Raw genomic sequence first — 24,798 nt, 5'->3', positions numbered from 1 at the left:
TCAGCGGGGAGCGGTGGGCGCGGAGAGCCGAGCGCCACAGCCCGCGCCCCACCAAGCCCGGCCCGCCCCGGGGTCTATGGGTCCAACCCTCTGCGCCGCCGGGCCGGCCGCACACCGCGCCTGGAGCCCGGCCGGCAGCCAGGTAACGAGGCTGGGGGTCCTGCCGGTAGGGAACGCCTGCTGGCTGGCATGAGGGGATGGGGAACTACTGGGTCCTGGAGGAATAGGAGGTCGGAACTCTAGTGTCCCGGGGGCTAGGTTATCCAAACGCATGTATCTCAAGGCTGGGAAAAGGGGTACACGGATGTTTGGGTCCTGGAGAAATAGGGGGCTGGGGGATATGGACACCTGGTTTGGGGGCGGCGTGCGTACTGAGGTGGGTAGGGAGAATCCTGAACGTCTAGTCCTGGAAGAATTAATACCTAATTGAATACCTTCCTGGTTCCAGAGGATCTGGATACCAGGACACCTGGGCCCCGAGCGGTTAGGTCCATCCTGAGTGCGTCCTCGGCTGAAGCTCTGGACACTGCGTCGGGGGCTGGGGCTCGCACGCCCGGGTCTTCAGGGAGGAAGTTGTGGTTGCGGAAATTTGGTGGCCCAGACACATGGCGCCACCCCAAGGGCTGGGAGGAGATCCCTGGGCAGAGCATGGGGTGGGGTCCCTGCCCTCTGCTCCCCTACTTTTTTAGCCCAGCCGGGGGAATAGGCGCACCGTGACGCAGGGAAGGGGACTCCCAGGATGGGCTTGGGAGGATCCCCGGGCCAGAGGGCTCCAGGGGCTGGATCCCCGCGCGCCTGGGCCCTGGCGAGGCGCCCGCCCGCCGCCGGGCTTACCATGCTTGGCACGCAGCGCGCGGGCCGGTCGGATCCGTATGCGCGCCGCGTGCGCCTATTGGTATGCGGGAGCCGGCCCGGCGCGGGCGTGAGGCGGGCGCGCTGGCGGACGGCGTGGGGGAGGCGGCGGCGGGGCACGTCCTCGCCCTGAGCTTCGCCTGGGGCCCTGTAGGGTGAGAGCTGTGGGCTTCGTGGCAGGAACTCCAGGGAGGGGAAACTGAGGCACCATCCAGCTCCTTGCTGGGATCCCGAGCCCCGTGCAGACCTGTTTCCTTGGCAGTTCTCCCGGGCCCCCCCTCGGTCACTGAGCGCTGTCTCCGGTTTCTGTCTGCTGCAGGAGGCGCGGGTCTGGAGTCCCTCAGGCTGTTCTGAGCCCGCCTGAGCGAGTCCCCGTGGAGATGACGGCCCCCTATCCCATCAGTGGTGGCGGAGGAGAGGTCAAATGCGGGGCAGGTCGTGGTGGCAGCGTCCCGTGGGACTTTCTGCCTGGGCTCATGGTCAAGGCCTCCCCCGGACCCTGGTGAGCAAAGCCCCACCCCTCGGGCCTGGACCCGCCCCTCAGCCGGCGTCCTGGGAGAATTCACACTCACTTCTGTCCCATCCTCTGGTGCTGGAATTCCTTACCCAGAGTTGCTCAACCTTGGTTCCTTAACCCAGCTCCGCCGCGTGGTGTTCCCAACCCCTTCCTCAGACTTCATGCCCAACATTCCTCATCTCTCCCCTCTTCCTCTCCTTCCCACCAATATCTACACTCCATTCACACTCAGGTTCTGCCCCCACCTCCGGTGTGTTGAATACACTTCCAACGTTCCATCCCGTTCCTGAGGCCCCAAAAGGCGCGCTCCCCTCCCCTAGGCCTCGCACCCTTGAGCTTCCCGGCCCGGCTGACGCTTCCTCTGCGCCTCCCGCCCAGCCTACAGGCGCAACGCAAGGAGAAGTCCCGGAACGCCGCGCGCTCACGGCGTGGAAAGGAGAACCTGGAGTTCTTCGAGCTGGCCAAGCTGCTCCCGCTGCCCGGGGCCATCTCGAGCCAGCTGGACAAGGCGTCCATCGTGAGGCTCTGCGTCACCTATCTCCGCCTGCGCCGCTTCGCCGCGCTCGGGGCGCCGCCCTGGGGGCTGAGAGCCTCTGGGCCCCAAGCAGGCCTGGGCCTCGGTGAGTACGCATGCGCGGGCGTTGGTGGTCCCAGAGCCTTCCCAGGGGAGTGGAGAACCCGGCATCCCAGGTGCCTGCCCGCCCTTGCCCACCTCCTTGACGCAGAAGGAGAATAGGGTTTAGAATCAGACAGACCTTTTGTGTGTCCCTATCAGGTCGCTCTTCTCTCCAGGCCTCAGTTTATTCATCTGTAAAATGGGCACACCAGGTAGGAAGATTTCAGGAATTCTGGTCTCATCAAGCGCCTGGCGAAACCAGGGTTCAGACAAGTAAATGCTACTATTTTTATGAGAGAAGATGAATCATTGTTATCGCAAAGGAGACCTGCAGCTCCATTAGTGGGTCAAAGTAGATCCAGCCTGGGCCTCCCATCCACTAATGGGCAAGTGATACCCCCTCCCGGCACCCAGACCAGAGGAGCCCCAAGGAGAACACAAGGACTCTGATCAGAATTCCCAGTTTGAGCCTGACCAGGCGGTGGCGCAGTGGATAGAGCGTCGGACTGGGACGCAGAGAACCCAAGTTTGAGACCCTGAGGTCTCCAGCTTGAGTGCGGGCTCATCTGGTTTGAGCAAAGCTCACCAGCTTGAGCCCAAGGTCGCTGGCTCCAGCAAGAGGTCACCCAGTCTGCTGTAGCCCCACTCCCCCACCCCCATCAAGGCACATGAGAAATCAATCAATGAACAACTAAGGAACCCCAACGAAGAATTGATGTCTTTCATCTCTCTCTCTTCCTGTCTGTCTGTCCCTATCTGACTCTCTCTGTCTCTGCCACAAAAAAAAAAAAAAAAAAAAAAAGAAAGAAAGAAAGAAAGAAAGAAAGAAAAAAAATTTTCCAGTTTGGGAAAGCAGAGGGAAACAAAATAATATGACAGAGAAGATGGTGAGCGTCAGAAAGACTCCCCTGGGTCCCTGTCCTCACTGGACCAGCATTGTGACCCCAGGCAGGTCACCTCACCTCTCTGCTGCATTTGTGAAATGAGAATCATGAGAATCATGATGAAACCTCCCCCTGAGGGGTAAGGAGAGGATCAACCTGAGTCCAGACTCAGGACTATGTTGGCATAGAGTAAGCAATCAACATGTGGCCACTACTGTTATCCTTGGTGACCCTGCAGGGCTGTTGGGGCCTGTGGTTTAGTGAGCATCTACTGTCTGCTACTGCTCTGAGCTCTGGAGACCCAGCAGGAAACAGACTAGATAAAAGTCCCTGCTCTGGACAGGCTGACATCCTAGTGGCCAAGACACAACCACATAGTCAAAGAAACAGAATCTATAATATATAAATATAGAATATGTAAAACACAGATATATATAGATACCTACTTTTATTATTATTCAGGCTTTATTATTGATAGATAATGTTATGTTATTACTTCTTTTTATACATTACTGCTTTACTCTTATTACTAGAAGACAGTGAACCCTATTAATCTGAGGTTACAGGTGATAGGGACAGGGTACCCCAGGTTACTCCCCCACCCCAAAAGAAGTGCTGTCCTTATGGTGGGATTGGGGGAGCTCCAATTCCCCTTCTGCCCTGCCCCAGGGGGGCGGGGGGGAGAGAAAATAGCATTGATTAAGCTCGCAATAAATCACCATTTAAATTTAAATAATCCAGCTTCCCAGGCGGTAATTAGGCGAATTGACTGGCACAGAGAGAATGCGGCATTAGAGCCTCTGATTACTGTCATTACCACGAACAACATGTGCGCCAGAGGGGGATAAACATCTTGTCTATTGTCCCTGAACTCAGGGAGAGAAGTGGGAGGGGGGGGTGCGCACTAGAGAGTCCTGATGCATACAGCTGCCCCCCCACATTGCCTGGGCAGGTGGGCAGGTCAGGGAGACAGGGGCTTGCTGAGGTCACAGCACTGAGGTAGCAGACCTATGACTTAATCAACTCTCCCTCCCCGGCCCCCGCCTGTACGCCAGGAACTGGTGGGGGGGGGACCTGTGTGGACTCCCTCCCATACTGCCAAAATTAGGAAATCGGGGGGCATCTCTTGCTGTACAGGGTCTCCTAACAACAGGCCCAGTGCCTGCTTCTGTAGTTCAGATGGGTAAACTGAGGACAGCATATTAGCAGAAGTCAGAGAGCAAAGCATTGAGCCTCCCACCCTCCGAAGAGGAGGAGGCTCACATGTCCTCCTCAATAATAGTAATAGTAATAGTATACAGCACACTTGCTGAGCAATGTATACAAATTAACTAGCTTAATCCTCTCAAAAATCTGAGGAGGGAGGCCATGCTGTGATTTCCATTTTCTAGAAGTGGAACACAGACCAGAGAGGTGAAGCTGTTTACCCAAAGTTACACAGCCAGGAAGAGGCCCCACTCTAGAATTCAGCTTTTCAACAACCATACTTGGCATGTTTGTAGGTCTCCAGGGATGGGTTCTTCCTTGCAGGTCTCAGCCTCTCTCTGGGTCTCAGTCTACCATCTATAAAATGAGACAACAGAAATTAAAGTCTAGCACTAGGCCACAGAGTCCAGGGAGAAGACAGCCTTGATCTCAAATCAGCATTGGTCATTCATTTTACGGACACGCATTGAACACCTTCCCTGTGCCATACACTGTTCTAGGTGCTGGGGACACAGTAGGAATCAGGACAAAGTTCCTGCCCTCAAGAGTGGGCCTATAAACCCTGCATGGTGGCCTGACCTGTGGTGGCGCAGTGGATAAAGCGTCAACCTGAAAATGCTGAGGTCGCCGGTTCGAAACCCTGGGCTTGCCTGGTCAAGGCACATATGGGAGTTGATGCTTCCAGCTCCTCCTCTCTCTCTCTCTCTCTCTCTCTCTCCTCTCTAAAATGAATAAATAAAATTTTAAAAAATTAAAAAAAACAAAACCCTGCATGGTGGGCCCCCTGTGCCTCACCTCCTGATCTCAGCTTCCTTTCTCACCTCATCAAAGGGCCCCCCACACACACACTCACACTAGCTACCCTGCTGTTCTTCAGAAGCAGGGTCTCACCTCAGGCCCTTTGCACTTGCTGTGCCCTCCCCTAGGAACTCCCTTCCCGATGAATGTCAGCTCTTCAGTAAGACCTTCCCTGACCACTCTACTAAAAATGGCAACCGCCCAGCATTTCCTGTATTCCTTTCCCTCCTTATTCCTTTTCATAGCATGGTTACCTGGCACTGTATTTTTCTTTTTTTCTTTTTCTTTTTTTTTTTTTTGTGGGAGAGACAGAGAGAGTCAGAGAGAGGGACAGATAGGGACAGACAGACAGAAAGGGAGAGAGATGAGAAACATCAATTCTTCGTTGCAGTTCCTTAATTGTTCATTGATTGATTTCTCATATGTGCCTTGACTATGGGGCTACAGCAGACTGAGTGACCCCTTGCTCCAGCCAGCGACCTTGGGCTCAAGCTGGTGAGCTTTTGCTCAAACCAGATGAGCTCGCACTCAAGCTGGCGACCTCGGGGTCTCGAACCTGTGTCCTCCGCATCCCAATCCAATGCTCTATCCACTGCACCACCTCCTGGTCAGGCTGGCACTATATATTTCTTATTTCTCTTGTTTATTCTTCCACGGCACCTGTTCCCTGAGTCTGAGACACAGAACTCATTTCTACAGCTGATGGAATGGAATGAGTGGAGAAAGGGTGACAGTTTAATTCACAAGTCAGACATGACCTCTCTGAGGAAGTGACCTTTGAGCTGAGATTGGAAGGTGAGTTAGCAAACTATGAGAAAAACTAGAAGAGCTGTCTGTCCAGGCAGAGGGAACAGCAAGTGCAAAGGCCCTGAGGCAGGCTGGAATCTGCTTGCTAGTTTGAGAGAGTCTGGAGAGGAGTGAGGTAGGGAGTGATCAGCAGGGGCCAGGTCCTCAGGCCCTCATGGGCTGTGGCAGGACTTTGTTTCCCTGAGTGAAATGGGAGCTGTGGTGGTGATGGATGTGCGTGGGAGCATGGAGCCCCATGAGGAAGAAGTGCAGTGGTCCAGGCAGAAGGTGGGGCAGGTAGACCAAGGTAGAGGCTATGGGATCACAGGTGGCCAGATTCAGATGATGCCATGAGGGCATAGCCCATAGAGGACTTGCAGAAAATGGATATAGGTGTGAGAGACAAAGGGGTCAAGGTGCAAGGCAAGAAACTACCCAGAATGGTAGAGGTGTCCCAGGTTATTCATAGTAATACCAATAAGAATAGCCTGACCGGCCCTGGCCGGTTGGCTCAGTGGTAGAGCGTCAGCCTGGCATGCGGAAGTCCCAGGTTTGATTCTCGGCCAGGGCACACAGGAGAAGCGCCCATCTGCTTCTCCACCCCTCCCCCTCTCCTTCCTCTCTGTATCTTTCTTCCCCTCCCGCAGCCAAGGCTCCACTGGAGCAAAGTTGGCCCGGGCGCTGAGGATGGCTCTGTGGCCTCTGCCTCAGGTGCTAGAATGGCCCTGGTTGCAACAGAGCAACGCCCAGATAGGCACAGCATCGCCCCTGGTGGGCATGCCGGGTGGATCCCGGTCGGGCGCATGCGGGAGTCTGTCTGACTGCCTCCCCATTTCCAACTTCAGAAGAAAAAAAAAAGAATAGCCTGACCTGTGGTGGCGCAGTGGATAAAGCATCGACCTGGAATGCTGAGGTCGCTGGTTCAAAACCCCAGGCTTGCCAGGTCAAGGCACATATGGGAGTTGATGCTTCCTGCTCTTCCCACCTTGTGTCTCCCTTCTCTCTCTCTCTCTCTCTCTCTCTCTCTCTCTTTCTCCTCTCTCAAATGAATAAATAAAATCTTTAAAAATATGACACCTTAGAAAATAGAATTTAAAAAAAAGAATAGTGGCAGGACTCAGCAATTAGGCAGCACCTACTGAGATGCTGCTTGCATGCTTGAACCTATTCTGCTCTATCACTGGATCCATTTTGTGGATGAAGCTGAGTAAAGTAGAGGCAGAAATGCCCTCCTCCAGCCAATGCACTCTGATTGTGGTGGGTTGGTTCCTTCTCTCAGACCTCTGACGAGTAATGAAGTCCAGCCCTTCTTCCCCGTCCTGCTCCCCACCCCCACCGCACAGCAGATCTCTTAGGACAACTGAGAATGGGAGGTGGAAGGGGAACCCCTGAGGCCTGGAGGGGCCTTCAGTCCCCGCTCTGTGAGGGATGGCAATGACTGGGACAGTTTTTCTTCTCCAGCAGAGTCAGGCTCTGGTAAGAACAGCAAGTGTTTGTTGAATGAATGAATGATGATTGGAGTTTGGATGTACAGATCTGGGAGTAACCAATTTTGGGGTAGAGAGGACTTGAGGCATTTGGGGAGGAATGGAGGAAACACAGGGGCAGGAGTTGGGGAATTAGAAGGTTTAGGGGGTAATAAAACGCACCAGTCAGCGTTGAGGACAGAACCCAGGGCTCACCGTCCCAGGGAACAGGCCCCATGTTTGATGAAACAGTCAGTGTCTGAGCCCTCCTTCTATACCCTCCCTTGTCCTGACGTGCCCATTAACGCTGTAAATTGCAGCCGTTCAGTCTGACCTGGACTGATCCTCTGAGAGGGAAAATGAAGGAATTAGCAAAAATGACAGGGGAAAATTGCAACAATTAGCAAGCAGCATTGTTCCCGCCTGTCACCCGGCTGGTTTCGCGCTGTATCTCGGGGGAGGGGTCCCCATTAATCGCCCTCCCCCAGTTATTGTTCCTGGAGCTCCAGAGGAGGGTGGAAAAAGGATGTAACAGCGGGAGGATGTTGGTAGTTAGCCAGTGAGAAGGAGGCGTGGCCTAGACATTGCGGGGCTGGGGGCTGCGCCCTGGTTGGGGGAGGGGCGAGTTTTCGCCGCCTAGTGCTTTAATAGTCTGGATATAACAATAGTAATCACACTATTAATACTCATTCTGGCTCTGTGTTTCCGAGCACCTGCGGTAGGCCAGGCTGTGCTAGGCCTTTACTAGAAGTTCCTTCAACTGACTGAATGCTCAACCAGCCTGGGAGGGCTGCGCTCTTAACAAACCCACTTAACAGGAGGAAACTGAGGCAGAGAGAGGTGAAGGGACTGATGTCAGTTAACACAGCCAGGGAGGGACAGCCTTGCGACTGGACACTGGATCTGGACCTAGTCCTGCTAGAGGCAGGCTCTTGGGGAAACTTGAGGTCATCGAATCCTTCACATGGCTTTCCAGTCTTGGCATGGGGCCCTGGGTGGGAGCAGTTCCTGGCTGAGAACATGGTCCATGGCCTCTGCCCATGCCCAGCATGGATGTCTGGAGAGCCCCACTCCTGATTGCCCGCTTGGTCAGTGGCTTGTGTCTCTCAGCCTCTCTCTTTGCCATCGGTCTTTCCGCCACTTTCTCAGTCTCTCTGTGCACCCCTTTTTCTTCGTCTCAATTTCTATGTCTGTGCATGTCCCTTGTCCCTATCCCTTTTTTTCTAAAAATATATTGAGGTAAAATTTTTTACATGAAATTCACCATTTTTTTTAATGTTTATTTTATCACTTGACCTATGAAAGCACAGTGGATAGAGCATTGACCTGGAACACTGAGGTCGCGGGTTCGAAACCCTGGGCTTGCCGGGTCAAGGCACATATGAGAAGCAACAAGCAATCAACGAACAACTAAAGTAAAGCAACTATGAGATACTTCTTGCTTCCCTACCCCTCTCCTCTCTCTGTAAAATCAATAAATAAAAATCTTTAAAAATCTGTTTATTTTATTGATTTTAGAGAGAGAGGGAGAGAAAGAAAGAAAGAGGGGAACATTAATCTGTTCCTGTATGTGCCCCAACAGGGAATCAAACCATCAACCTCTGCAGTTCAGGATGGTGGTCACACAAAGCAAGCTATCCAGCTAGGGCGAAATTCACCATTTTAACGCATACAGTGTAGTGGCATTTAGTACATTCACAATGTTGGGCAACCATCACTTATATCTAGTTTCAAAACATTTTCATCATCACCTTAAAACTGTACCCATTACGCCTGACCTCTGGTGGCGCAGTGGATAAAGTGTCGACCTGGGAACACTGAGGTCGCAGGTTCAAAACCCTGCATTTGTCGGGTCAAGGCATATATGGGAGTTGATGCTTCCTGCTCCTCCCCCCTTTCTCTCTTTCTCTCTTTCTCTCTCCCTCCCTCCCTCCCTCCTCTCTAAAATGAATAAATTAAAAAAAAAAAAAAAAAAACACCTCTGTACCCATTAGTACTCACCCCCCACCCTCCTCTTCCTCCCAGCCCTTGACAACCACCACCCTGCTTTCTGTCTTGATCAATTTGTCTATTCGGGACACTTCATATAAATGGAATCCTACTGTATGTGGCCTCTTGGGTCTGGCTTTTCTCACTTAGCATTATGTTTTCAGAGTTCACCCACATTGTAGCGTGGACCATGCTTCATTCCTTCTGATGGCTGAGTAATATTCCATTGTTTGAGTAGAGCACAGTTTGTTTATTCATTCATTGATTAATGGACATTTGGGTTGTTTCCACCTTTTGGCTGTTAGGAATAATGCTGCTGTGAACATTTACGTACAAGTATTTGCTGGAGCATGTTTTCAGTCCTTCTGGGAGTATGCCTCCAAGTGGAACACTGGGTCAGATGGTAATTCTGTTTAGCCTAGTGAGGACCCGCCATGCTGTTCCGGAGCAGCTGCACCATTGCGAGCCCACCAGCACAGAGAGCGCGGGCTGTCCAATTTTCCCACATCCTCGCTGACACTTATTTTCTGTTTTGTTTTTTTGTCTAGCCATCCTGGTGGGTGTGAAGTGGTCTCTCATTGTGGTTTTGATTTGCATTTTGCTAATGGCTAATGACTTTAAGCCTCTTTTTATGTGCTTGTTGGCCATTTGTCTATCTTGTTTGGAGAAATGTCTGTTCAAGATCTTTGCCCATATTTTTAAATACTTTTCTTGCTTTTTTTAATTTTTTTTTTATTTATTCATTTTTAGAGAGGAGAGGGAGAAACAGAGAGAGAGAGAGAGAGAGAGGAGATCTTGCTTTTTTTAAATCAGTTTTTTCTTATTTAGATTTTCATTTATTTATTTATTTATTCATTTTTATTAGAAAGAGAGGAGAGAGAAGGAGAGAGAGGGAGAAGGGTGGAAGAGCAGGAAGCATCAACTCCCATATGTGCCTTGACCAGGCAAGCCCAGGGTTTTGAACCGGCGACTTCAGCGTTCCAGGTCGACACTTTACCCACTGCGCCACCACAGGCCAGGCCCCTTTGCCCATTTTGTTGAGTTGTGATGTCCTTATCTCTTTCTCTATTCCTTTTATATCCCTCTGTATGTCTCTCTGTCCATCTATTTGTCTCTCTGTGTCTTTGTCTCTCAATATCTCTGTCTTTTTCTGTTTCTGTATGTCTCTCTCTTGTTTTCAGTCTCCTTTCTGCCTCCTTCTCATCTTTTAAGTCTGAGCTCAACCTCCGCCCCCCTTTTTCTTTTTTCTTTTTTCTTTTTTCTTTTTTTTGTATTTTTCTGAAGCTGGAAACAGGGAGAGTCAGTCCGACTCCCGCATGCGCCCAACCGGGATCCACCTGGCACGCCCACCAGGAGCGAAGCTTTGCCCACCAGGGGGCGATGCTCTGCCCACCAGGGGGCGATGCTCTGCCCCTCCAGAGCATCGCTCTGTTGCAACCAGAGCCACTCTAGTGCCTGGGGCAGAGGCCAAGGAGCCATCCCCAGCACCTGGGCTATCTTTGCTCCAATGGAGCCTCGGCTGTGGGAGGGGAAGAGAGAGACAGAGAGGAAGGAGAGGGGGAGGGGTGGAGAAGCAAATGGGCGCTTCTCCTGTGTGCCCTGGCTGGGAATCGAACCCGGGACTTCTGCATGCCAGGCCGACGCTCTACCACTGAGCCAACCGGTCAGGGCGTCGCCCCCCTTTTTCCACAGGCCTTACCCTGTTCCTCTCCATTTCACACAACATATTTGATTCTTTTAGCACTGACCACAGATGTTGTTTCTCTATTTGTTAGTTTTTTTCTTGTTTGTGTGTCCCTGGTCTGGGTGCCCCATGAGGGCAGGACTGAGCTGTCTGGGTCACCTCAGTGTTCCCAGCACTGTGCAGCACAGAGCCTGGCCACACTGCTTAGGGAGAGTTTGCTGGATGGATGGATGGATGGATGGATGGATGGATGGATGGATAGGTGGATCCCTTTCTGCATCTCCTGCTGCCTCTCTGTCTGTCCGGTCTATCTCTCCCCCTCTCACTCCTCCCCACATCCCAGGTCTCTCCCCTACAGGGCACAGGGCCCCTCAGTACCCCAAGATGGCTGGCTACAGGACTGGGGAAGAGGGGAAATTTGTAGCCTGGTTCCTTGGAGTCCTTCCCAGAAGGCCAGGGTCGGCCAGACTGCAGGCTCCAGGCTTACCCGTGCCTTCACCTCCAGCCCCAGGCCGCAGGGGTTCCGTGGCACTGGTCTCTGAAGTCTTCGAGCAGCACCTAGGAGGACACATCTTGCAGGTGAGATCCTTTCCCTTCCTGCTGCTCCTTGCTGCCACCCGGTGGCCACGTCCGGAGAACAGCATTCTTTTCTACAACATTTATCCCACACAGCACTGGAACTGGGGGCCCATGCTGGGACACCCCTTCTTGCTTGCTGTTTACCAGGGCCACGAAAGCCCCTTCCTCCCTTCCAAAAATATAATCCATCCGAGGCAAAGATAAGATTTCAGAACTTCTTACAGATGCCAGGCCCTCCTCTCCCCTGTCTTTCCCACTCTAGTCCCTGGATGGCTTTGTGTTTGCCTTGAACCAGGAGGGGAAGTTCCTCTACATCTCAGAGACGGTCTCCATTTATCTGGGTCTCTCACAGGTAAGGACCCTCAACAGGCTGTCTGGGCTGACACAACCGCCATCTCCCTTGGCAACCCACACATGCCTGCCCTCTCCCCTGGCCTCACTATCCCAGCATGAAAAATGGCCTGGGTCTGTGGTTCCCATAGTGAGCTCTTTGAAATCCCATGTGGTATCTAACATGGCTCCTCCTCACAGGCAGAGGAAGGATATCGAAATCACAGATCAATCTGAAGAAAGCAAATTAGCAGAAATATCAGTGGTGGCCAAATGCATATTTACTGAAACTTCTGAACATTTTGTGCGAGAGACAGACAGACAGCAAGGGAGAGGTGAGAGGCATCAACTCATAGTTGTGGCATCTTAACTGGGGGGCTCCAGTCAAGCCAGTGACTCCTTGCTCAAGCCAGCGACCTTGGGCTCAAGCCAGCGAGCATGGGGTTGTGTCTATGATCCTATGTTCAAGAATGGGATCCAGCAACCCCGCGCTCAAGTTAGTGAGCCTGAGCTCAAGCCAGCAACCTCAGATTTTGAACCTGGGTCCTCAGCATCCCAGGTTGTCGCTCTATCTACTGTGCCACCACTTGGTCAGGCTCTTCTGAACAGTTTTAAAGGATTACAGCAATTCATATAGGAAAGGCTCAGGATCTGTGAGCTTTGGAAGGTTTTACATGGCATTTTAAAGCCCCTACTTCTGGAGCCCTAGCTCCTTGTGGCATCTTAGGCCTTGCCAATACATTCAATACAAATTGCTCTCAACTTTTATCATTTTTAGAAAGATTTTAGAAAATTCAGTGCTTGGCTCAGCGGTAGAGCGTCAGCCTGGCGTGCAGGAGTCTCGGGTTCGATTCCCGGCCAGGGCACACAGGAGAAGCGCTCATCTGCTTCTCCACCCCTCCCCCTCTCCTTCCTCTCTGTCTCTCTCTTCCCCTCCCGCAGCCGAGGCTCCATTGGAGCAAAGATGGCCTGGGTGCTGGGGATGGCTCTGTGGCCTCTGCCTCAGGCTCTAGAATGGGTCTGGATGCAACAGAGTGACGCCCCAGAGGGGCAGAACATCGCCCCCTGGTGGGCATGCCGGGTGGATCCCGGTCGGGCGCATGTGGGAGTCTGACTGCCTCCCCGTTTCCAGCTTCGGAAAAATGAAAAAAAAAAAAAAAGAAGAAAATTCAGTGCTGCCTGACCAGGCAGTGGCACAGTGGATAGAGCATCGGACTGGGACACAGAGGACCCAGGTTTGAAACTCCGAGGTCACCAGCTTGAGCAAGGGGTCACTTGCTCTGTTGTAGCCCTCCCACTCACACCCCACCCCCACATATGAGAAAGCAAATCAGTGAACACGAAGGTGCTGCAACGAAGAATTGATGCTTCTCATCTCTCTCCCTTCCTGTCTGTCCCTATCTGTTTCTGTCACACACACACAAAAAGAAAAGAAAATTCAGTGCTTTGGTATTTGGCCTTTGTAAACAGCTTTTCAGTGCCTTGCTGGAGATTTCTGGAGGAAGAAGACCCTGAAGGAAGGGGAATATGGCTAAAAGAAGGGGAGGGAGGAGGATTGGGGGAAAGGCTCGAAGCTGGTGCGGGAAGTGTTTACTAGGGGGAGTAGTTCAGAGGGATGGCCCCAATCCCTGGGGCAGTAGGGGCCATGGGAGGTTTCTGAGAAGAGGTGGGCCATCATCAGATGAATAATTTATGCAGGGGTCCCCGATTTGGCAACTGAAGGCCAGAAGACCAGTGATGATGCTGGGGCAGGGACACGTGGGAGAATATGGGGGCCTGGACCAGGGGAGATGTGGACAGAGGGGAGTTCTGCAAGGCTGGGGGGTAAAATGAATGTAACAGTCTGATTTAAAAGGTTCTAACTTTTTAAAGAGTTTGAAAACCACCCCACTATTTATATCCTGACTTCCATTCCTGCTGGAACATCCTGTGATTCAGGGCACAGCTGTTTGCTATAAGTTAGAGGCCATGACACGTTGCCATCCCAACTCTCTACACAGCTTCTTAATAGAGAAGGCAAGGGTAGAAAATCATTAATTATCACTGGATTTGAATCGGAAGGGCACGAGAAGAGCCTGTTCGTTTCCTCCTTTAAAAAAATTTTTTTTTAATTCTAATGAAAACACAAGACTGGCACTAAGCACTCCTGCATGTGGGCGAGTGAATCTGCTTGTAACCGAAAGGGCAGGAGATTAACTACGGGCGCGCCTCACCCGCCTCTCATTCCCCTCCTTCGCCGGCAGGTGGAGCTGACGGGCAGCAGCGTCTTCGACTACATCCATCCCGGGGACCACTCAGAAGTGCTGGAGCAACTGGGGCTGCGGACCCGGACCTCCGAGCCCCCTACTCCACCATCCGTCCCCTCCTCTTCCTCCTCCTCCTCATCTTCCTCCTCGCTTGCGGATACCCCTGAGATTGGTAATTCCAAGAGACCCCAAAGAATGACGCCTGATGTGGGACACCGCATACATTGTATCCAGCTATGTTTCATTTATACAAAATCCACTCTCCTTAGACTTATGCAAAGCAAGTTTTTGTAAAATGAATTAGTCTAAATCGAGACAGGGAGAATTGGCTCCCTAAGATTACCTGGATCCCCAAGTTTTGAGCTTTAGAAAGACCCCGCTGGCTGCCTGAGAGTGACAGACCAGGCTTTGTTAAATAATAACAGCACATGCTCATCGAGCATTTTCATGTGCCAGGTGTCTAAGTATAAAATGTCATTGAATCCTAACCACAGACCCACAGAGCAGGAGCTATTATCTCCATTTTACAAAGGAGGTAACCTTGCTGAGGCACAGCACAGCAAGGTTCAGTTAATTGTCCTAGGTCACACAGCTGTAAGTTATTGAGCTGGACTACAACCCAGGTTTGTCCGGCTCCAGGATCTGTGCTCTCACCCTTCTCTCTGCAGTGGAAAATTCCACTCCATGTTGTGGAGGAAGGATATTTGAGATTACCATGTAAGCTCTCTTTAGCTCAGATGTTGAGAGGACTATGAGGTTAACTTTCCTGTAAATAAGATTTTTTGAGGGGAGAGAGAGACAGGAAAGGAGAAAGATGAGAAGCATCAGTTCATAGTTGTAGCACCTTAGTTGTTCACTGATTGCTTCTCATATGTGCCTTGACCCAGGGGCTGCAACTGAGCCAGTGACCCCTTGCTCAAGCCAGTGACCTTGGGCCTCAAGCCAGTGACCATGGGATCATTTTGATGATCCCACTCTCAAGCTGGTGAGCCCGCACTCAAGCTAGATAAGCCTGCACTCAAGCCCATGGCCTCGGGGTTTCGAACCTGGGAACTCAGCATCCCAGGTTGACGCTCTATTCACTGCTCCACCACTGGTCAGGCAATAAGATTTTCTCATATGGGGTTTGCTTTCCATCAAAAACATCTGAGCCTGACCTGTGGTGGCGCAGTGGAAAAAGCTTCAACTTAGAATGCTGAGGTTGCCGGTTCAAAGCCCTGGGCTTGCCTGGTCAAGGCACATATTGGAGTTGATGCTTGCTGCTCCTCTCCCCTTCTCTCTCTCTCTCCTCTCTTAAAAAAAAAAAAAAAATCTTTTTAAAAACAAACAAACAAAAAATCTGAGTTGTCAGCAGTGATTGTAAGTTTGGGGACATGTTTGGGACACATGTGAGGCTGTGATTATGTTTGCACCTAAATTTGAGGCACAGGGTTATCTGGATGTGAGCACATTTATGACCATGTCATGGGGTTTACAGAATAACATGTATTTGTGAGTCTTCTCTGTTATTAAACCCTGAGGCCCTGCTCTGTGCCCAGCTCCGTGCTGGGCAGGGCTGGGGACTCAGTAGTGACAACACCCCAACCCTACCCTCCCAGGGCTCACATTCCAGTGAGGGATTCTGGCCCACCCCCAGGTTGGGCAGGGCTGTGGTGGAAGACACCAGAAGGGTGTCTGCCCTAGTCTTCCCAGAGGAGATGTCTGACCTGAGACCTGGAGGTTGTAGCTAGAGATGGTGTCAGAAGCAGGCAGTTCTTGACAAAGTTTTAGGCGACAGTGTGGAGCTGGGCTTTCTCTCTAGGGTGCTATAGAGCCATGGTAACTTCAAGACAGGGGAAGGACAGGGTTAGAGCTGAGCTTTAGAAAGACCCACTGCCTGCTGCTGAGAGGGGAGATTAGTGTATGATGTTAATGAGCTTATAGAGCCATTAGGTGGGTCTCTGAGGGGGCAAGGAGGGGACCCCTATGTGTGTTTCCTCATCAGGACCCCATAACTTGCCTTCACTCTCTTTGTCCCAGTGGCCAGCCCCACCGAGGTGTCCCCCTCCTCCCAGGTCCAGGAACGGTCCTTCTTCATCCGCATGAAATCCACCCTCACCAAGCGGGGTCTGCACATGAAGGCCTCAGGGTACAAGGTGGGTTGAGCTCTTTGGCCCCAGCCTCTGATGCCCCTCCCTCTGACCCAGAGAGCTCCTACAGTCCTGCCGGCTGTATCCCTGCACCGCAGGGCCTGTGGGTGACAGCTGGGGCCAGGTGCACTGGTAGGTTAAGGCTCCCCTGCCCCCCACCCGCCCCACCCCTCCTCCAACCACGTCTACCACCTGCAGGTCATACATGTAACCGGTCGCCTTCGGGCCCGCTCCCTGGGCCTGGTGGCCCTTGGCCACACGTTGCCCCCGGCCCCACTGGCTGAGTTGCCACTACACGGACACATGATTGTCTTCCGTCTCAGCCTGGATCTCACCATCCTTGCTTGTGAGAGCAGGTACCGGGAGTGGGGCTGAGGCGGGAGGATGCTGGCGCACAGGAGAGCCGGGGATGGGGGCCGGGGCGCTGGGGGCCACGGGCTGATGGGGGCTGGGACAACGGCGAGCCCCTGGACATGGAAGAGCAGCAGAGGCTCAAGGACCGATTGGGGCCTTTGGGGTTGGTGATTGTGCCGATGGAGGTGAAAAGCACTCCCTTGGGGGCGCCCTCTGCAGAGCCTCGCCCCTCTGTGATCCCGTCTCTCTCTGGGCCCGTCTGGACCCTATCTCTCATCCACTCTTTCTCTTGCACCACGCAGTGGGGAAATTAAACAGTGAAATAGTACCCACGCCGACTAGTGCCATCTGCTTGAATGCCTAGAGCTGCTCTGGGAGAGACACTATTGCAGGCATTTCAGAGGGAAACTGGGCTCAGAGCTCTCCAATGTGAATGGCAGTGCTAGGCGATTCCAGAGCCAACCGTACCTCTCTTCCCACCCCGTGGTCCTGGCCACCTCCTCCCTGTCGCCCCTGCCCTTAGGGTCAGCGACCACATGGACCTGGGGCCCTCGGAGCTGGTGGGCCGTAGCTGCTACCAGTTTGTCCACGGACAGGATGCAGCCAGAATCCGCCAGAGCCACCTGGACTGTGAGAACCCTCCCTCTGCCTCCTGCCACCCAGACCCCAGTATTCCCAGCGCCCTGCTCCCTGGAAGTCCTGCTTCAGGGATGACCATAGTCCCTGCTGTGACCAACTTCAGGGACTCAACTCAGCACAGAAGGGCAGCAAGGAGCTCTGAGCAACAGCGCAGATGGGGTGGGATAGGGTTGGCTGCGGGATCTCAGATCCACCCAAAAAATCCAGGTGCTGTGTTACCTCGAGGTCTCTCTGACTCTGGCTCTCTATCTCCCTCTATATTGTTGCCTCTTTCACCACCTTCTCACCCTCCGTTTCCCTGGAACCTTGTCTCCCCCCTCTGCACCTGTCTCCCTCTCTCCCTGTCCCCTCTCTGCCCATCCTCCTGTCCACCTCACTTCCTCCACCTCTCCCATCCATCCGTCTCGTCTCCCTCTGCCTGTCTCTTCCTGTCCTGTCTCTCTGTCTCCCCATCCCCACCCCTTCTGGTCCCTCCGGTCCCTGGGCTGGCCCAGTGCTGGACAAGGGCCAGGTGATGACGGGGTATTACCGCTGGCTGCAGCGTGCCGGGGGCTTTGTATGGCTGCAGTCCGTGGCCACCGTGGCTGTGAATGGAAAGAGCCCCGGGGAGCGCCACGTGCTCTGGGTCAGCTACGTGCTCAGGTGAGGGCTGCGCCCCACCCGTCCCACAGAGGGGAGCCCCCTCCAGAAGTCTCTGCTGTTTCTCCCCGTCTTGGGGTGGGGGCTCTTTAGGGAGGGCTTCTAGGAGGGGATGAGCCCAGAGGGGGTTGAAAACAGGAATGGGAACGAGACAGAAAGAGCGAAGGCCTGAAGCGGAATGTCCCCACTGTGGGAGGCAGAGAGGAGGGGGAACCGATGGTCCTTCTAGCAAGGCCTGTCTGAAGCACTGTCAGGCCTGGGCTGAGGGTCTGGCCCTGCACATGGAACTCTGGAGAGCCATGCTCAGGTGGGAGAGGGTGGCAGGCAAATCTGCTTTTTGGAAAGAACCTGTATCTGCTGTGAAGAGGGAGCTGTGAGGGACAGGGTGGAGCTAGGAGACCAGGGCAGAGGCTGGGGCAGGTCCTGGGAGAGGCCAGGCAATGCAGGTGGAGGACAGGTGGCCACCTGCTGTCACCCTGGTCTCTGGCTTTGCTCGGCCTGGATCTGGGCTCCCGAGAAGAGCAGCAGTTCAGAAGGAAGACAGGTCAGTTGAGCAAGAGATGTTTGGGGGACAGCTAGGAAGTGATACCCAGGGCCCAGGGCTGTACAGGCCTGGCCGCAGGTGGGGCCTTGCTGGCTACAAGCCCACCTGAAGTCAAGGGTCCGGTCATGAGGCTGTGCCTCAGGGTGGGGGTGCTACACCACTGGGGTAGGGAGGGGGAGTCTTACCCACATGATGGGTGCAGAGGGAGTCCGCCCTCACCCAGGAACCCTCGCTCCCAACCCCACCTGTCTTGTCCCAGCCAAGCCGAGGGTGGCCAGACACCTCTGGACGCCTTCCAGCTTCCAGCCAGCACAGCCTGTGAGGACGCATCCAGCCCAGAGCCAGAACCCGCAGGTGAGCCCCGCCTCCCACCCTGACCCTTGGGAAGCTCCAAGTGACCCCTGAAACCTGCACTGTCCAGTTCAGAAGCCACTAGCCACATATGGTTGGCTCCTTACATTAAAACTAAAAATTGGCCCTGGCCGGTTAGCTCAGCAGTAGAGCACTGGCCCAGTGTGTGGAAGTCCCGGGTTCGATTTCTGGCCAGGGCACACAGGAGAAGCGCCCATCTGCTTCTCCACCCTTCCCTTTCTCTTTCCTCTCTCTCTATCTTCCCCTCCCACAGCCAAGGCTCCATTGGAGCAAAGTTGGCCCCGACACTGAGGAAGCTCCATGCCCTTCGCCTCAGGTGCTTGAATGGCTCCTGTTGCAACAGAGCATCGCCCCCTAGTGGGCATGCTGGGTGGATCCCAGTCTGGCACATGTGGGAGTCTGTCTCTGCCTCCCTGCTTCTCACTTCAGAAAAATACAAAAAAACAAACAAACAAAAAAATTCAGGTCTTCAGTCACACTTGCCACATTTCAAGCACACTGTAGCTGTATGTGGCCAGTGGTCAGGGCGTTATATGGCACAGACACGGGACATTCCCATCACCAAGGAAAGCCCTGCAGCACCCAGGCAAGACCAGGGTTTCTTAGTCTCGGCTCTGCTGCTGCTACCCCCACGTTAGGGACTGGGCAATTCTCTGTTTGGGGCACTGGCCTGTGCATTGTAGGGTAGTTAGCACCATCCCTAGTCTCTACCTACTAGATGCCAAGAGCACCCTCCTCCCCAATAGTGACAACCAAAAAGTGTCTCCTGACAGTGCCAAATGTCCCGAAGGACAAAACCACCCCAGCAGAAGCCCACCGAGCTCAGCCTCATCCCATAGATGGGCAGAGTGCGGCCGGGGGGTAACACGCACAACGCCCTTTGCAATCTCTTTCCAGAGCCAGCGCCTCTGGTGCAAGGGAAGCAGGCAGCCCCCCTGGACAAGGACGAGAACCCCCATGCCCAGGGCAAGTGCCTCAAAATGGAGCCTGGCCAGGGGGAGAAGAAAGACACGGAGGACAGTGAGGACGAGGAGCCGACCCGCCAGCCAGCACCCCCACAGCGCGAGTTCACTTCCGTCATCCGGGCAGGGGCCCTGAAGCAGGACCTCGCGCGGCCATGGGGCCTGCTGCCTCCTGGGGACGCTCCACCTTCCCTGCTCCATGCCGGCTTCCTACCCCCCGTCATGCGGGGCCTGTGCACACCTAGCACCATCCGCTACGGCCCCACAGAGCTGGGCCTCATGTACCCACACCTGCAGAGGCTGGGCCCAGGCTCCACCTTCTCAGAGGCTTTCTACCCACCCCTGGGCCTGCCCTACCCCAGGCCCACGGGCACCAGGGTGCAGCGGAAGGGGGACTGATGACTGGGAAAAGCCTCCTCGGAGCTGGACCTAGGGGATGGGTGTGGATCCCTAAGGGGGCAGGGACAGGGGCCCAGTTCTCAGCCCCATCAGCATTCTAAGAATTAAAGACTTGCTCCCTCGCAGTGGCTTGGTCTTTGGGGGCTGCGGAGCTCCTCTCTCCTTCTTCCCATGTCTTGCCTCCTCCCCCCACCCAGCTGCAGGCCCAGCGCCCCCATCACAGAAACCACCACTTGCAGCAAGGGAAGGGTCAGGTTTTAATGTCCCAGTCCTTGGACCCAAGCCATCCAGCCGCCGGCCATTCCTCATGCCATGCTGCTCACTCTGGCGGTGGCCTGCCCGCTTCATCGGGGCCTTCTGCGGCAGCCGTTCCATCATCCTCGGGCACCAGTTCCACGTCCAGCTCCAGCTGGCCCATGTAGAGGCCGACGGCACAGGCCCAGAGCAGGCCAGCGGCCAGCACAGCACCCACGCCTGCGGCCGCGCCCCCCAGCGAGAGCTGCATGGGCCCCCGCAGTGCCGCCAGGCTCACCACGTAGGAGGCTCCACCCCACACCACGCACAGGCCGCCCAGCAGGAAGAAGCCTGTGGGAAGGAGTAAAGAACAGGGTCCATGGGGGGAAGGGCCTGGGGTCCTGGGACGGGGGAGGGGGCAAGAGGGTTCAGGGTCAGGGAGGCAGATCCTGGAGAGGGACGGGGGTCAGGGGACTGAGGGGACTTAGAGTGGGGATGGGGCGAGGTTAGCACAGAGCCAGTTCAGGCGTCGGAAGGTATCAGGGGTGTCAAGGACTTGAGGTGGGGTCCAAGGTCAGAAGAGGTGGGGGGGGGCTGGTCTGAGAGCAAAGATTGGGTTGGAGGGGCAGGGCCTGGGACTAGGACCCTCATTTTTGCTGAGAAGTCAGACTGGAGAGGGAGACCCACAGCCATGCCCTGGGCCACTGACTGGTGGGTCCAGTACCCATGAGGTGGGGGTGTGGGGGGTGTGGGAAGTCAACATAAGTGAGGGTGAGATGGTTCCCAGTTGGGGGGGATGGGGCAAGAAGGACTCTATACTCACGGTGGAGGCTCTCCATTCTCGTGTGTGTGTGTGTGTGTGTGTGTGTGTGTGTGAACATCCATCCATATCCCCCAGTGGAGGCAAGAGTGGAAATCTGCACTCACCATAGGCAGCTTCCCGACCCATGTCACTCTGCATGAAGGAGATGACTCCAATGCCGGATGCCAGGAGGCCATTCCGAAACCAGGAGAGGAAGGCTTGGAGGGAGGGGGAAGATGGGGGAGAATCAGTATCAGCCCAAAGCCCCTCAGCCCAGACGATCAAACAGGAACTTCCAGTAACCCCGCCACCACATCCTGCTCCAAATTCCCATGTCCTGGCAGCCCCCTCACCTAACCCACCCCCCCAAACCCAATCTTGTCTCCATCTCTGAACTCCGTTCCCCTAAACTCTGCAACACCAAATATTCAATGCAGTCTGCAGATTCTGGAGAATAATATAGGGCCAAAATTGTGGGACCTAAATCTGAGGACAAGAAGGCCCCAAGCGGTCATCTTGGTCAATCTCTTCCCCTTGTGTGTGATGAATCCCCAAAGACTGTCCTCTCACTTCCCTCTCAGACCTCCTGGAACAAGCTGTTCCCTTACCCCACGCTTGATGTCACTCACATCAATTCAAATTCCTGATGCGGTGCTAAGGGGCTAGTTGGGTTACAATCTCTGCACCCCTACACCACCCTGTATCTAGATGTCCCGTCCCTTTCCGACTCTCCAATCCTGTCATGAGACCCCGCCCCCTGCAGCCTGGATCACCTCACCCTCCAATAAGCCCATAGTTTTTTTTTCTATTGGTTGTTCCCTTTTCCAATCAGGAACTAGCCTCTTTTTCTGTGGGGATCCACACTCCAGCCTAAGGAGAGGTGGTCGTCCCTTCGATCGGAACTGGCCACTAACAACGTGGACCCCCCTTGTAGACAACTTCCTGCCCTTGGTCCTCTTTGGACGCCTCTCTCCTCCTGATAGTGCAGTTCCATCAGGTGGCCTGTCCTAGTCCGACCGGCCTCTCTGACCCCTACTGCACCCCACTAACCCGTCCCACCTGCAAGCCCTTCTCCTATGCGGGCACACTGCGCTCTTGCAGCCAGCACTTCCCTGCGCCTATACGGAAGCCCTTCTTCCTCCCAGCCCGAGCCCTGTCTCCAGCGGAAGCCCCACCCCCATCTCCCACTCGCACGCGGACAACTCGGCTATCCCGAAGCCTGTCTGCCAGACGGCCGACCCCGCTCCAGCCCCAGACCTGTCTCATGCGCCTTCCTGAGGAGCCAGGCGTCCGCGCGGTCCAGCTCGGACACGGGGGGCGGCGAAGCCCCGGCGCGGGAGCCGTGGCCGGGGGCGAAGGAACCCCGGGCGCCCCCACTCCGGGGCCGCGGAGGCGGCAGCAGTGCCCCCCGGAAGCGTAGTCGGGCCAGGCGGGCAGCCTGAGCCCACCACCAGCCGCCTCCCATGGTTCGCACTACGGCCACCGCGCCCCGCCCCGCCTCACAAGCCGCCTGTAGGCTTAAATACAGGTCACTCACACTTAGAGGCTCATCAATTGGCCTTATGCACGCCACTCAGACCCACTACGCACGGGCCATTGGTCAGAATTGCAGTGATTCCCTCCTCTGTCATCTGTGCGGGTGCGAGGTGTCCCACCTTGCTTCTACTGCTGGACTACGATACCCAGATGCCACTGTGCCCGGGGAAGGCCCGTCTTCAGAGGTTGAGGCGCAATACCTGCCGGGACTTGTAGGGTTTGTTTAATAACTTTAATTCCAATGACCAAAAAACAAAAACAAAGCAAATTCAACATAGAACCTTTACAAAATCTCAAAGAGCCCAGAAGAGAAAGTGAAACTCACCATAAATCCCACCAATGAGCTATATTTTGTTGTATTTCCGTCCCTTTGCTTATGCCGATGTGAAATAAGATTACTTTTCGATACATTGTTTCACATAACAATAAATCATAAACATTGACCGATGGTATCATTTTTCCATAGCGTACTTTTAAAAAATATATTTCTTTTGAACTTCAGACCAGATGCAAGAGGTACAAAAGCGTCTAATGAAAAGTAATCCTCACCTCATGCCCTAGCCAGCCAGTTCCCATGCCCTGTCCCATAGAACCAAGTTAAATGTTTCATACCGATGCATTATAAGGATGTAACACAAGTGATCTCAGGCCCTAGGTTGTTTCCAAATTTCCCTGCTAATAACAAGTGTTCCCTTGTAGGTGTAAGCCTATGTCCGAGTCTGGAAGGACCAGATCCCACCAGCAAAGTTCAGTCTCCAACTTCTGACTCTGGCTTCCCACATAGCTTTCTATATCCTCTATTGATCTGAAAAATAAAAGTCATTTTTTTAATTAAAAAAAATGGGTTTATTTCAGAATAGCAAAAAGAATTGCAATTAGGGGCTAACAAGCTATAGAAAAAACATAGGCAAATCCAACAAAGGAGAGAAACATTATTTAAGAGAGAAAAAAGGATTAGAAGATGCAATGTACATCTTTTTCTGTTGGGGCCTATAACTGATGATTCTTTCCTGTTGACATTTTTTCTGTTGTGTGCTGTCTGTAATTCAGGTATCTTCCTGTAATTGACATCAAGTGGTACTATTTGAGGGCTCCCCCTTCTGGCCAACCAAGTTTATTTTAGTTCGGTTTTTCTTCATTATGGTAATTTTCACATTCCTGGTCCTGACAGGTTGGCTCAGCACTAGAGCCTCTGCCCAGGGTGTGGAAGTTCCGGTTCAATTCCTGGTCAGGGCACACAGGAGAAGTGACCATCTGTTTCTCCACACACCCCCTTCCCCTCCCACAGCCATGGCTCAATTGAGCAAGTTGGCCCAGGGTGCTGAGGATGTTTCCATGGCCTTGCCTTAGGCGCTAAAATGGCTCAGTTCCGGAGCAGCAGAGCAGCAAACCCTGATGGGTAGAACATCAGCTCCAGACAGTGTCGGGTGGATCCTGGTGGGGGTGCGTGGGGAGCCTGTCTCTCCATCTCTCACTTGACATCTCCATGTCCCCCAACCCTACAGGTAGGGGACTTTGTAATAATAATAGCAAACATTCACTAATGGCTTTCTCTATGCCAGGAATTATGCTGGGCACATTATATGCATAATGTCATTTAATCCTCATTGTCACCATAGGATTTAAGGATTAGAATATTCATTCTCTCTTTTATAGAGGAAAATGAGGCTCAGAGAAGTGGGGTAATAAAAGTTAATGTTAGCCCTGGCCAGTTGGCTCAGCAGTAGAGCGTCAGCCTGGCACGCGGGAGTCCCGGGTTTGATTCCAGGCCAGGGCACAGAGGAGAGGCGCCTATCTGCTTCTCCACCCCTTCCCCTCTCCTTCCTCTCTGTCTCTCTCTTCCCCTCCCGCAGCCGAGGCTCCATTGGAGCAAAGATGGCCCAGGCTCTGGGGATGGCTCTGTGGCCTCTGCCTCAGGCTCTAGAATGGCTCTGGATGCAACAGAGCGACGCCCCAGAGGGCAGAACATCGCCCCCTGGTGGCCATGCCGGGTGGATCTAGGTCAGGCGCATGCGGGAGTCTGTCTGACTGCCTCCCCGTTTCCAGCTTCGGAAAAATGAAAAGAAAAAAAAAAAAGTTAATGTTTATTGAGCACTACCTAAGTCCTTACATGGATATTCTTTATTAAATCCTCAAAATAACATTAAACTATATGTACTATTCTTATCCCCATTTTATTTTATTTTATTTTATTTTATTTTATTTTTTTTAGAGTGGAGAGGGAGAGACAGAGAG

At 53.6% G+C, this 24,798-nt stretch overlaps 2 protein-coding genes across 5 annotated transcripts; one reads left to right on the top strand and one right to left on the bottom strand.

Moving 5' to 3' along the window:
* Positions 1–20,101, top strand: NPAS1 (neuronal PAS domain protein 1). 4 transcript variants are annotated; one of them, XM_066265310.1, is made up of 12 exons: positions 1–142; positions 1,172–1,354; positions 1,748–1,989; positions 11,304–11,377; positions 11,640–11,729; positions 13,951–14,125; positions 15,973–16,088; positions 16,281–16,428; positions 16,960–17,066; positions 17,617–17,717; positions 18,518–18,612; positions 19,528–20,101. In XM_066265310.1, exons 2-12 carry the CDS (start codon positions 1,233–1,235, stop codon positions 19,989–19,991), a joined length of 1,734 nt encoding a protein of 577 aa, XP_066121407.1. In that variant the 5' UTR covers positions 1–142; positions 1,172–1,232; the 3' UTR covers positions 19,992–20,101. The 4 variants fall into 4 exon arrangements, with proteins under 4 accessions (XP_066121407.1, XP_066121406.1, XP_066121409.1 ...); XM_066265309.1 differs by having other exon boundaries at positions 16,281–16,438; positions 17,570–17,717; XM_066265312.1 differs by having other exon boundaries at positions 16,281–16,438; positions 19,528–19,641.
* A 128-nt stretch (positions 20,102–20,229) lies between these two features.
* On the bottom strand, positions 20,230–22,541 carry TMEM160 (transmembrane protein 160). The gene is made up of 3 exons (XM_066265308.1): positions 22,285–22,541; positions 21,153–21,245; positions 20,230–20,576 (listed from the first exon to the last, which is right to left on the bottom strand). The coding sequence occupies exons 1-3, from the start codon at positions 22,490–22,492 to the stop codon at positions 20,311–20,313; spliced, it is 567 nt and encodes a 188-aa protein (XP_066121405.1). The 5' UTR covers positions 22,493–22,541; the 3' UTR covers positions 20,230–20,310.
* Between the last annotated feature and the right edge of the window lie 2,257 nt (positions 22,542–24,798).

This window comes from Saccopteryx bilineata, chromosome 3 (genome assembly GCF_036850765.1).
Source record: "Saccopteryx bilineata isolate mSacBil1 chromosome 3, mSacBil1_pri_phased_curated, whole genome shotgun sequence".
NCBI classification, from domain to species: Eukaryota; Metazoa; Chordata; class Mammalia; order Chiroptera; family Emballonuridae; genus Saccopteryx; species Saccopteryx bilineata.
The sequence above is the reverse complement of the archived record's forward strand: the minus strand, read 5'-3'. Positions and strand labels throughout refer to the sequence as shown.

Coding starts and splice junctions, on each gene's coding strand:
- NPAS1 (XM_066265309.1), top strand. CDS start 1,233: ATGACGGCCCCCTATCCCATCAGTGGTGGCGGAGGAGAGGTCAAATGC. Junction 11,730..13,950: donor TTTATCTGGGTCTCTCACAG/GTAAGGACCCTC, acceptor CTTCGCCGGCAG/GTGGAGCTGACGGGCAGCAG. Junction 16,439..16,959: donor ATCCTTGCTTGTGAGAGCAG/GTACCGGGAGTG, acceptor CCCTGCCCTTAG/GGTCAGCGACCACATGGACC.
- TMEM160 (XM_066265308.1), bottom strand. CDS start 22,492: ATGGGAGGCGGCTGGTGGTGGGCTCAGGCTGCCCGCCTGGCCCGACTA. Junction 21,246..22,284: donor CAGGAAGGCGCATGAGACAG/GTCTGGGGCTGG, acceptor CCTCCCTCCAAG/CCTTCCTCTCCTGGTTTCGG. Junction 20,577..21,152: donor GGGTCGGGAAGCTGCCTATG/GTGAGTGCAGAT, acceptor TCCTTCCCACAG/GCTTCTTCCTGCTGGGCGGC.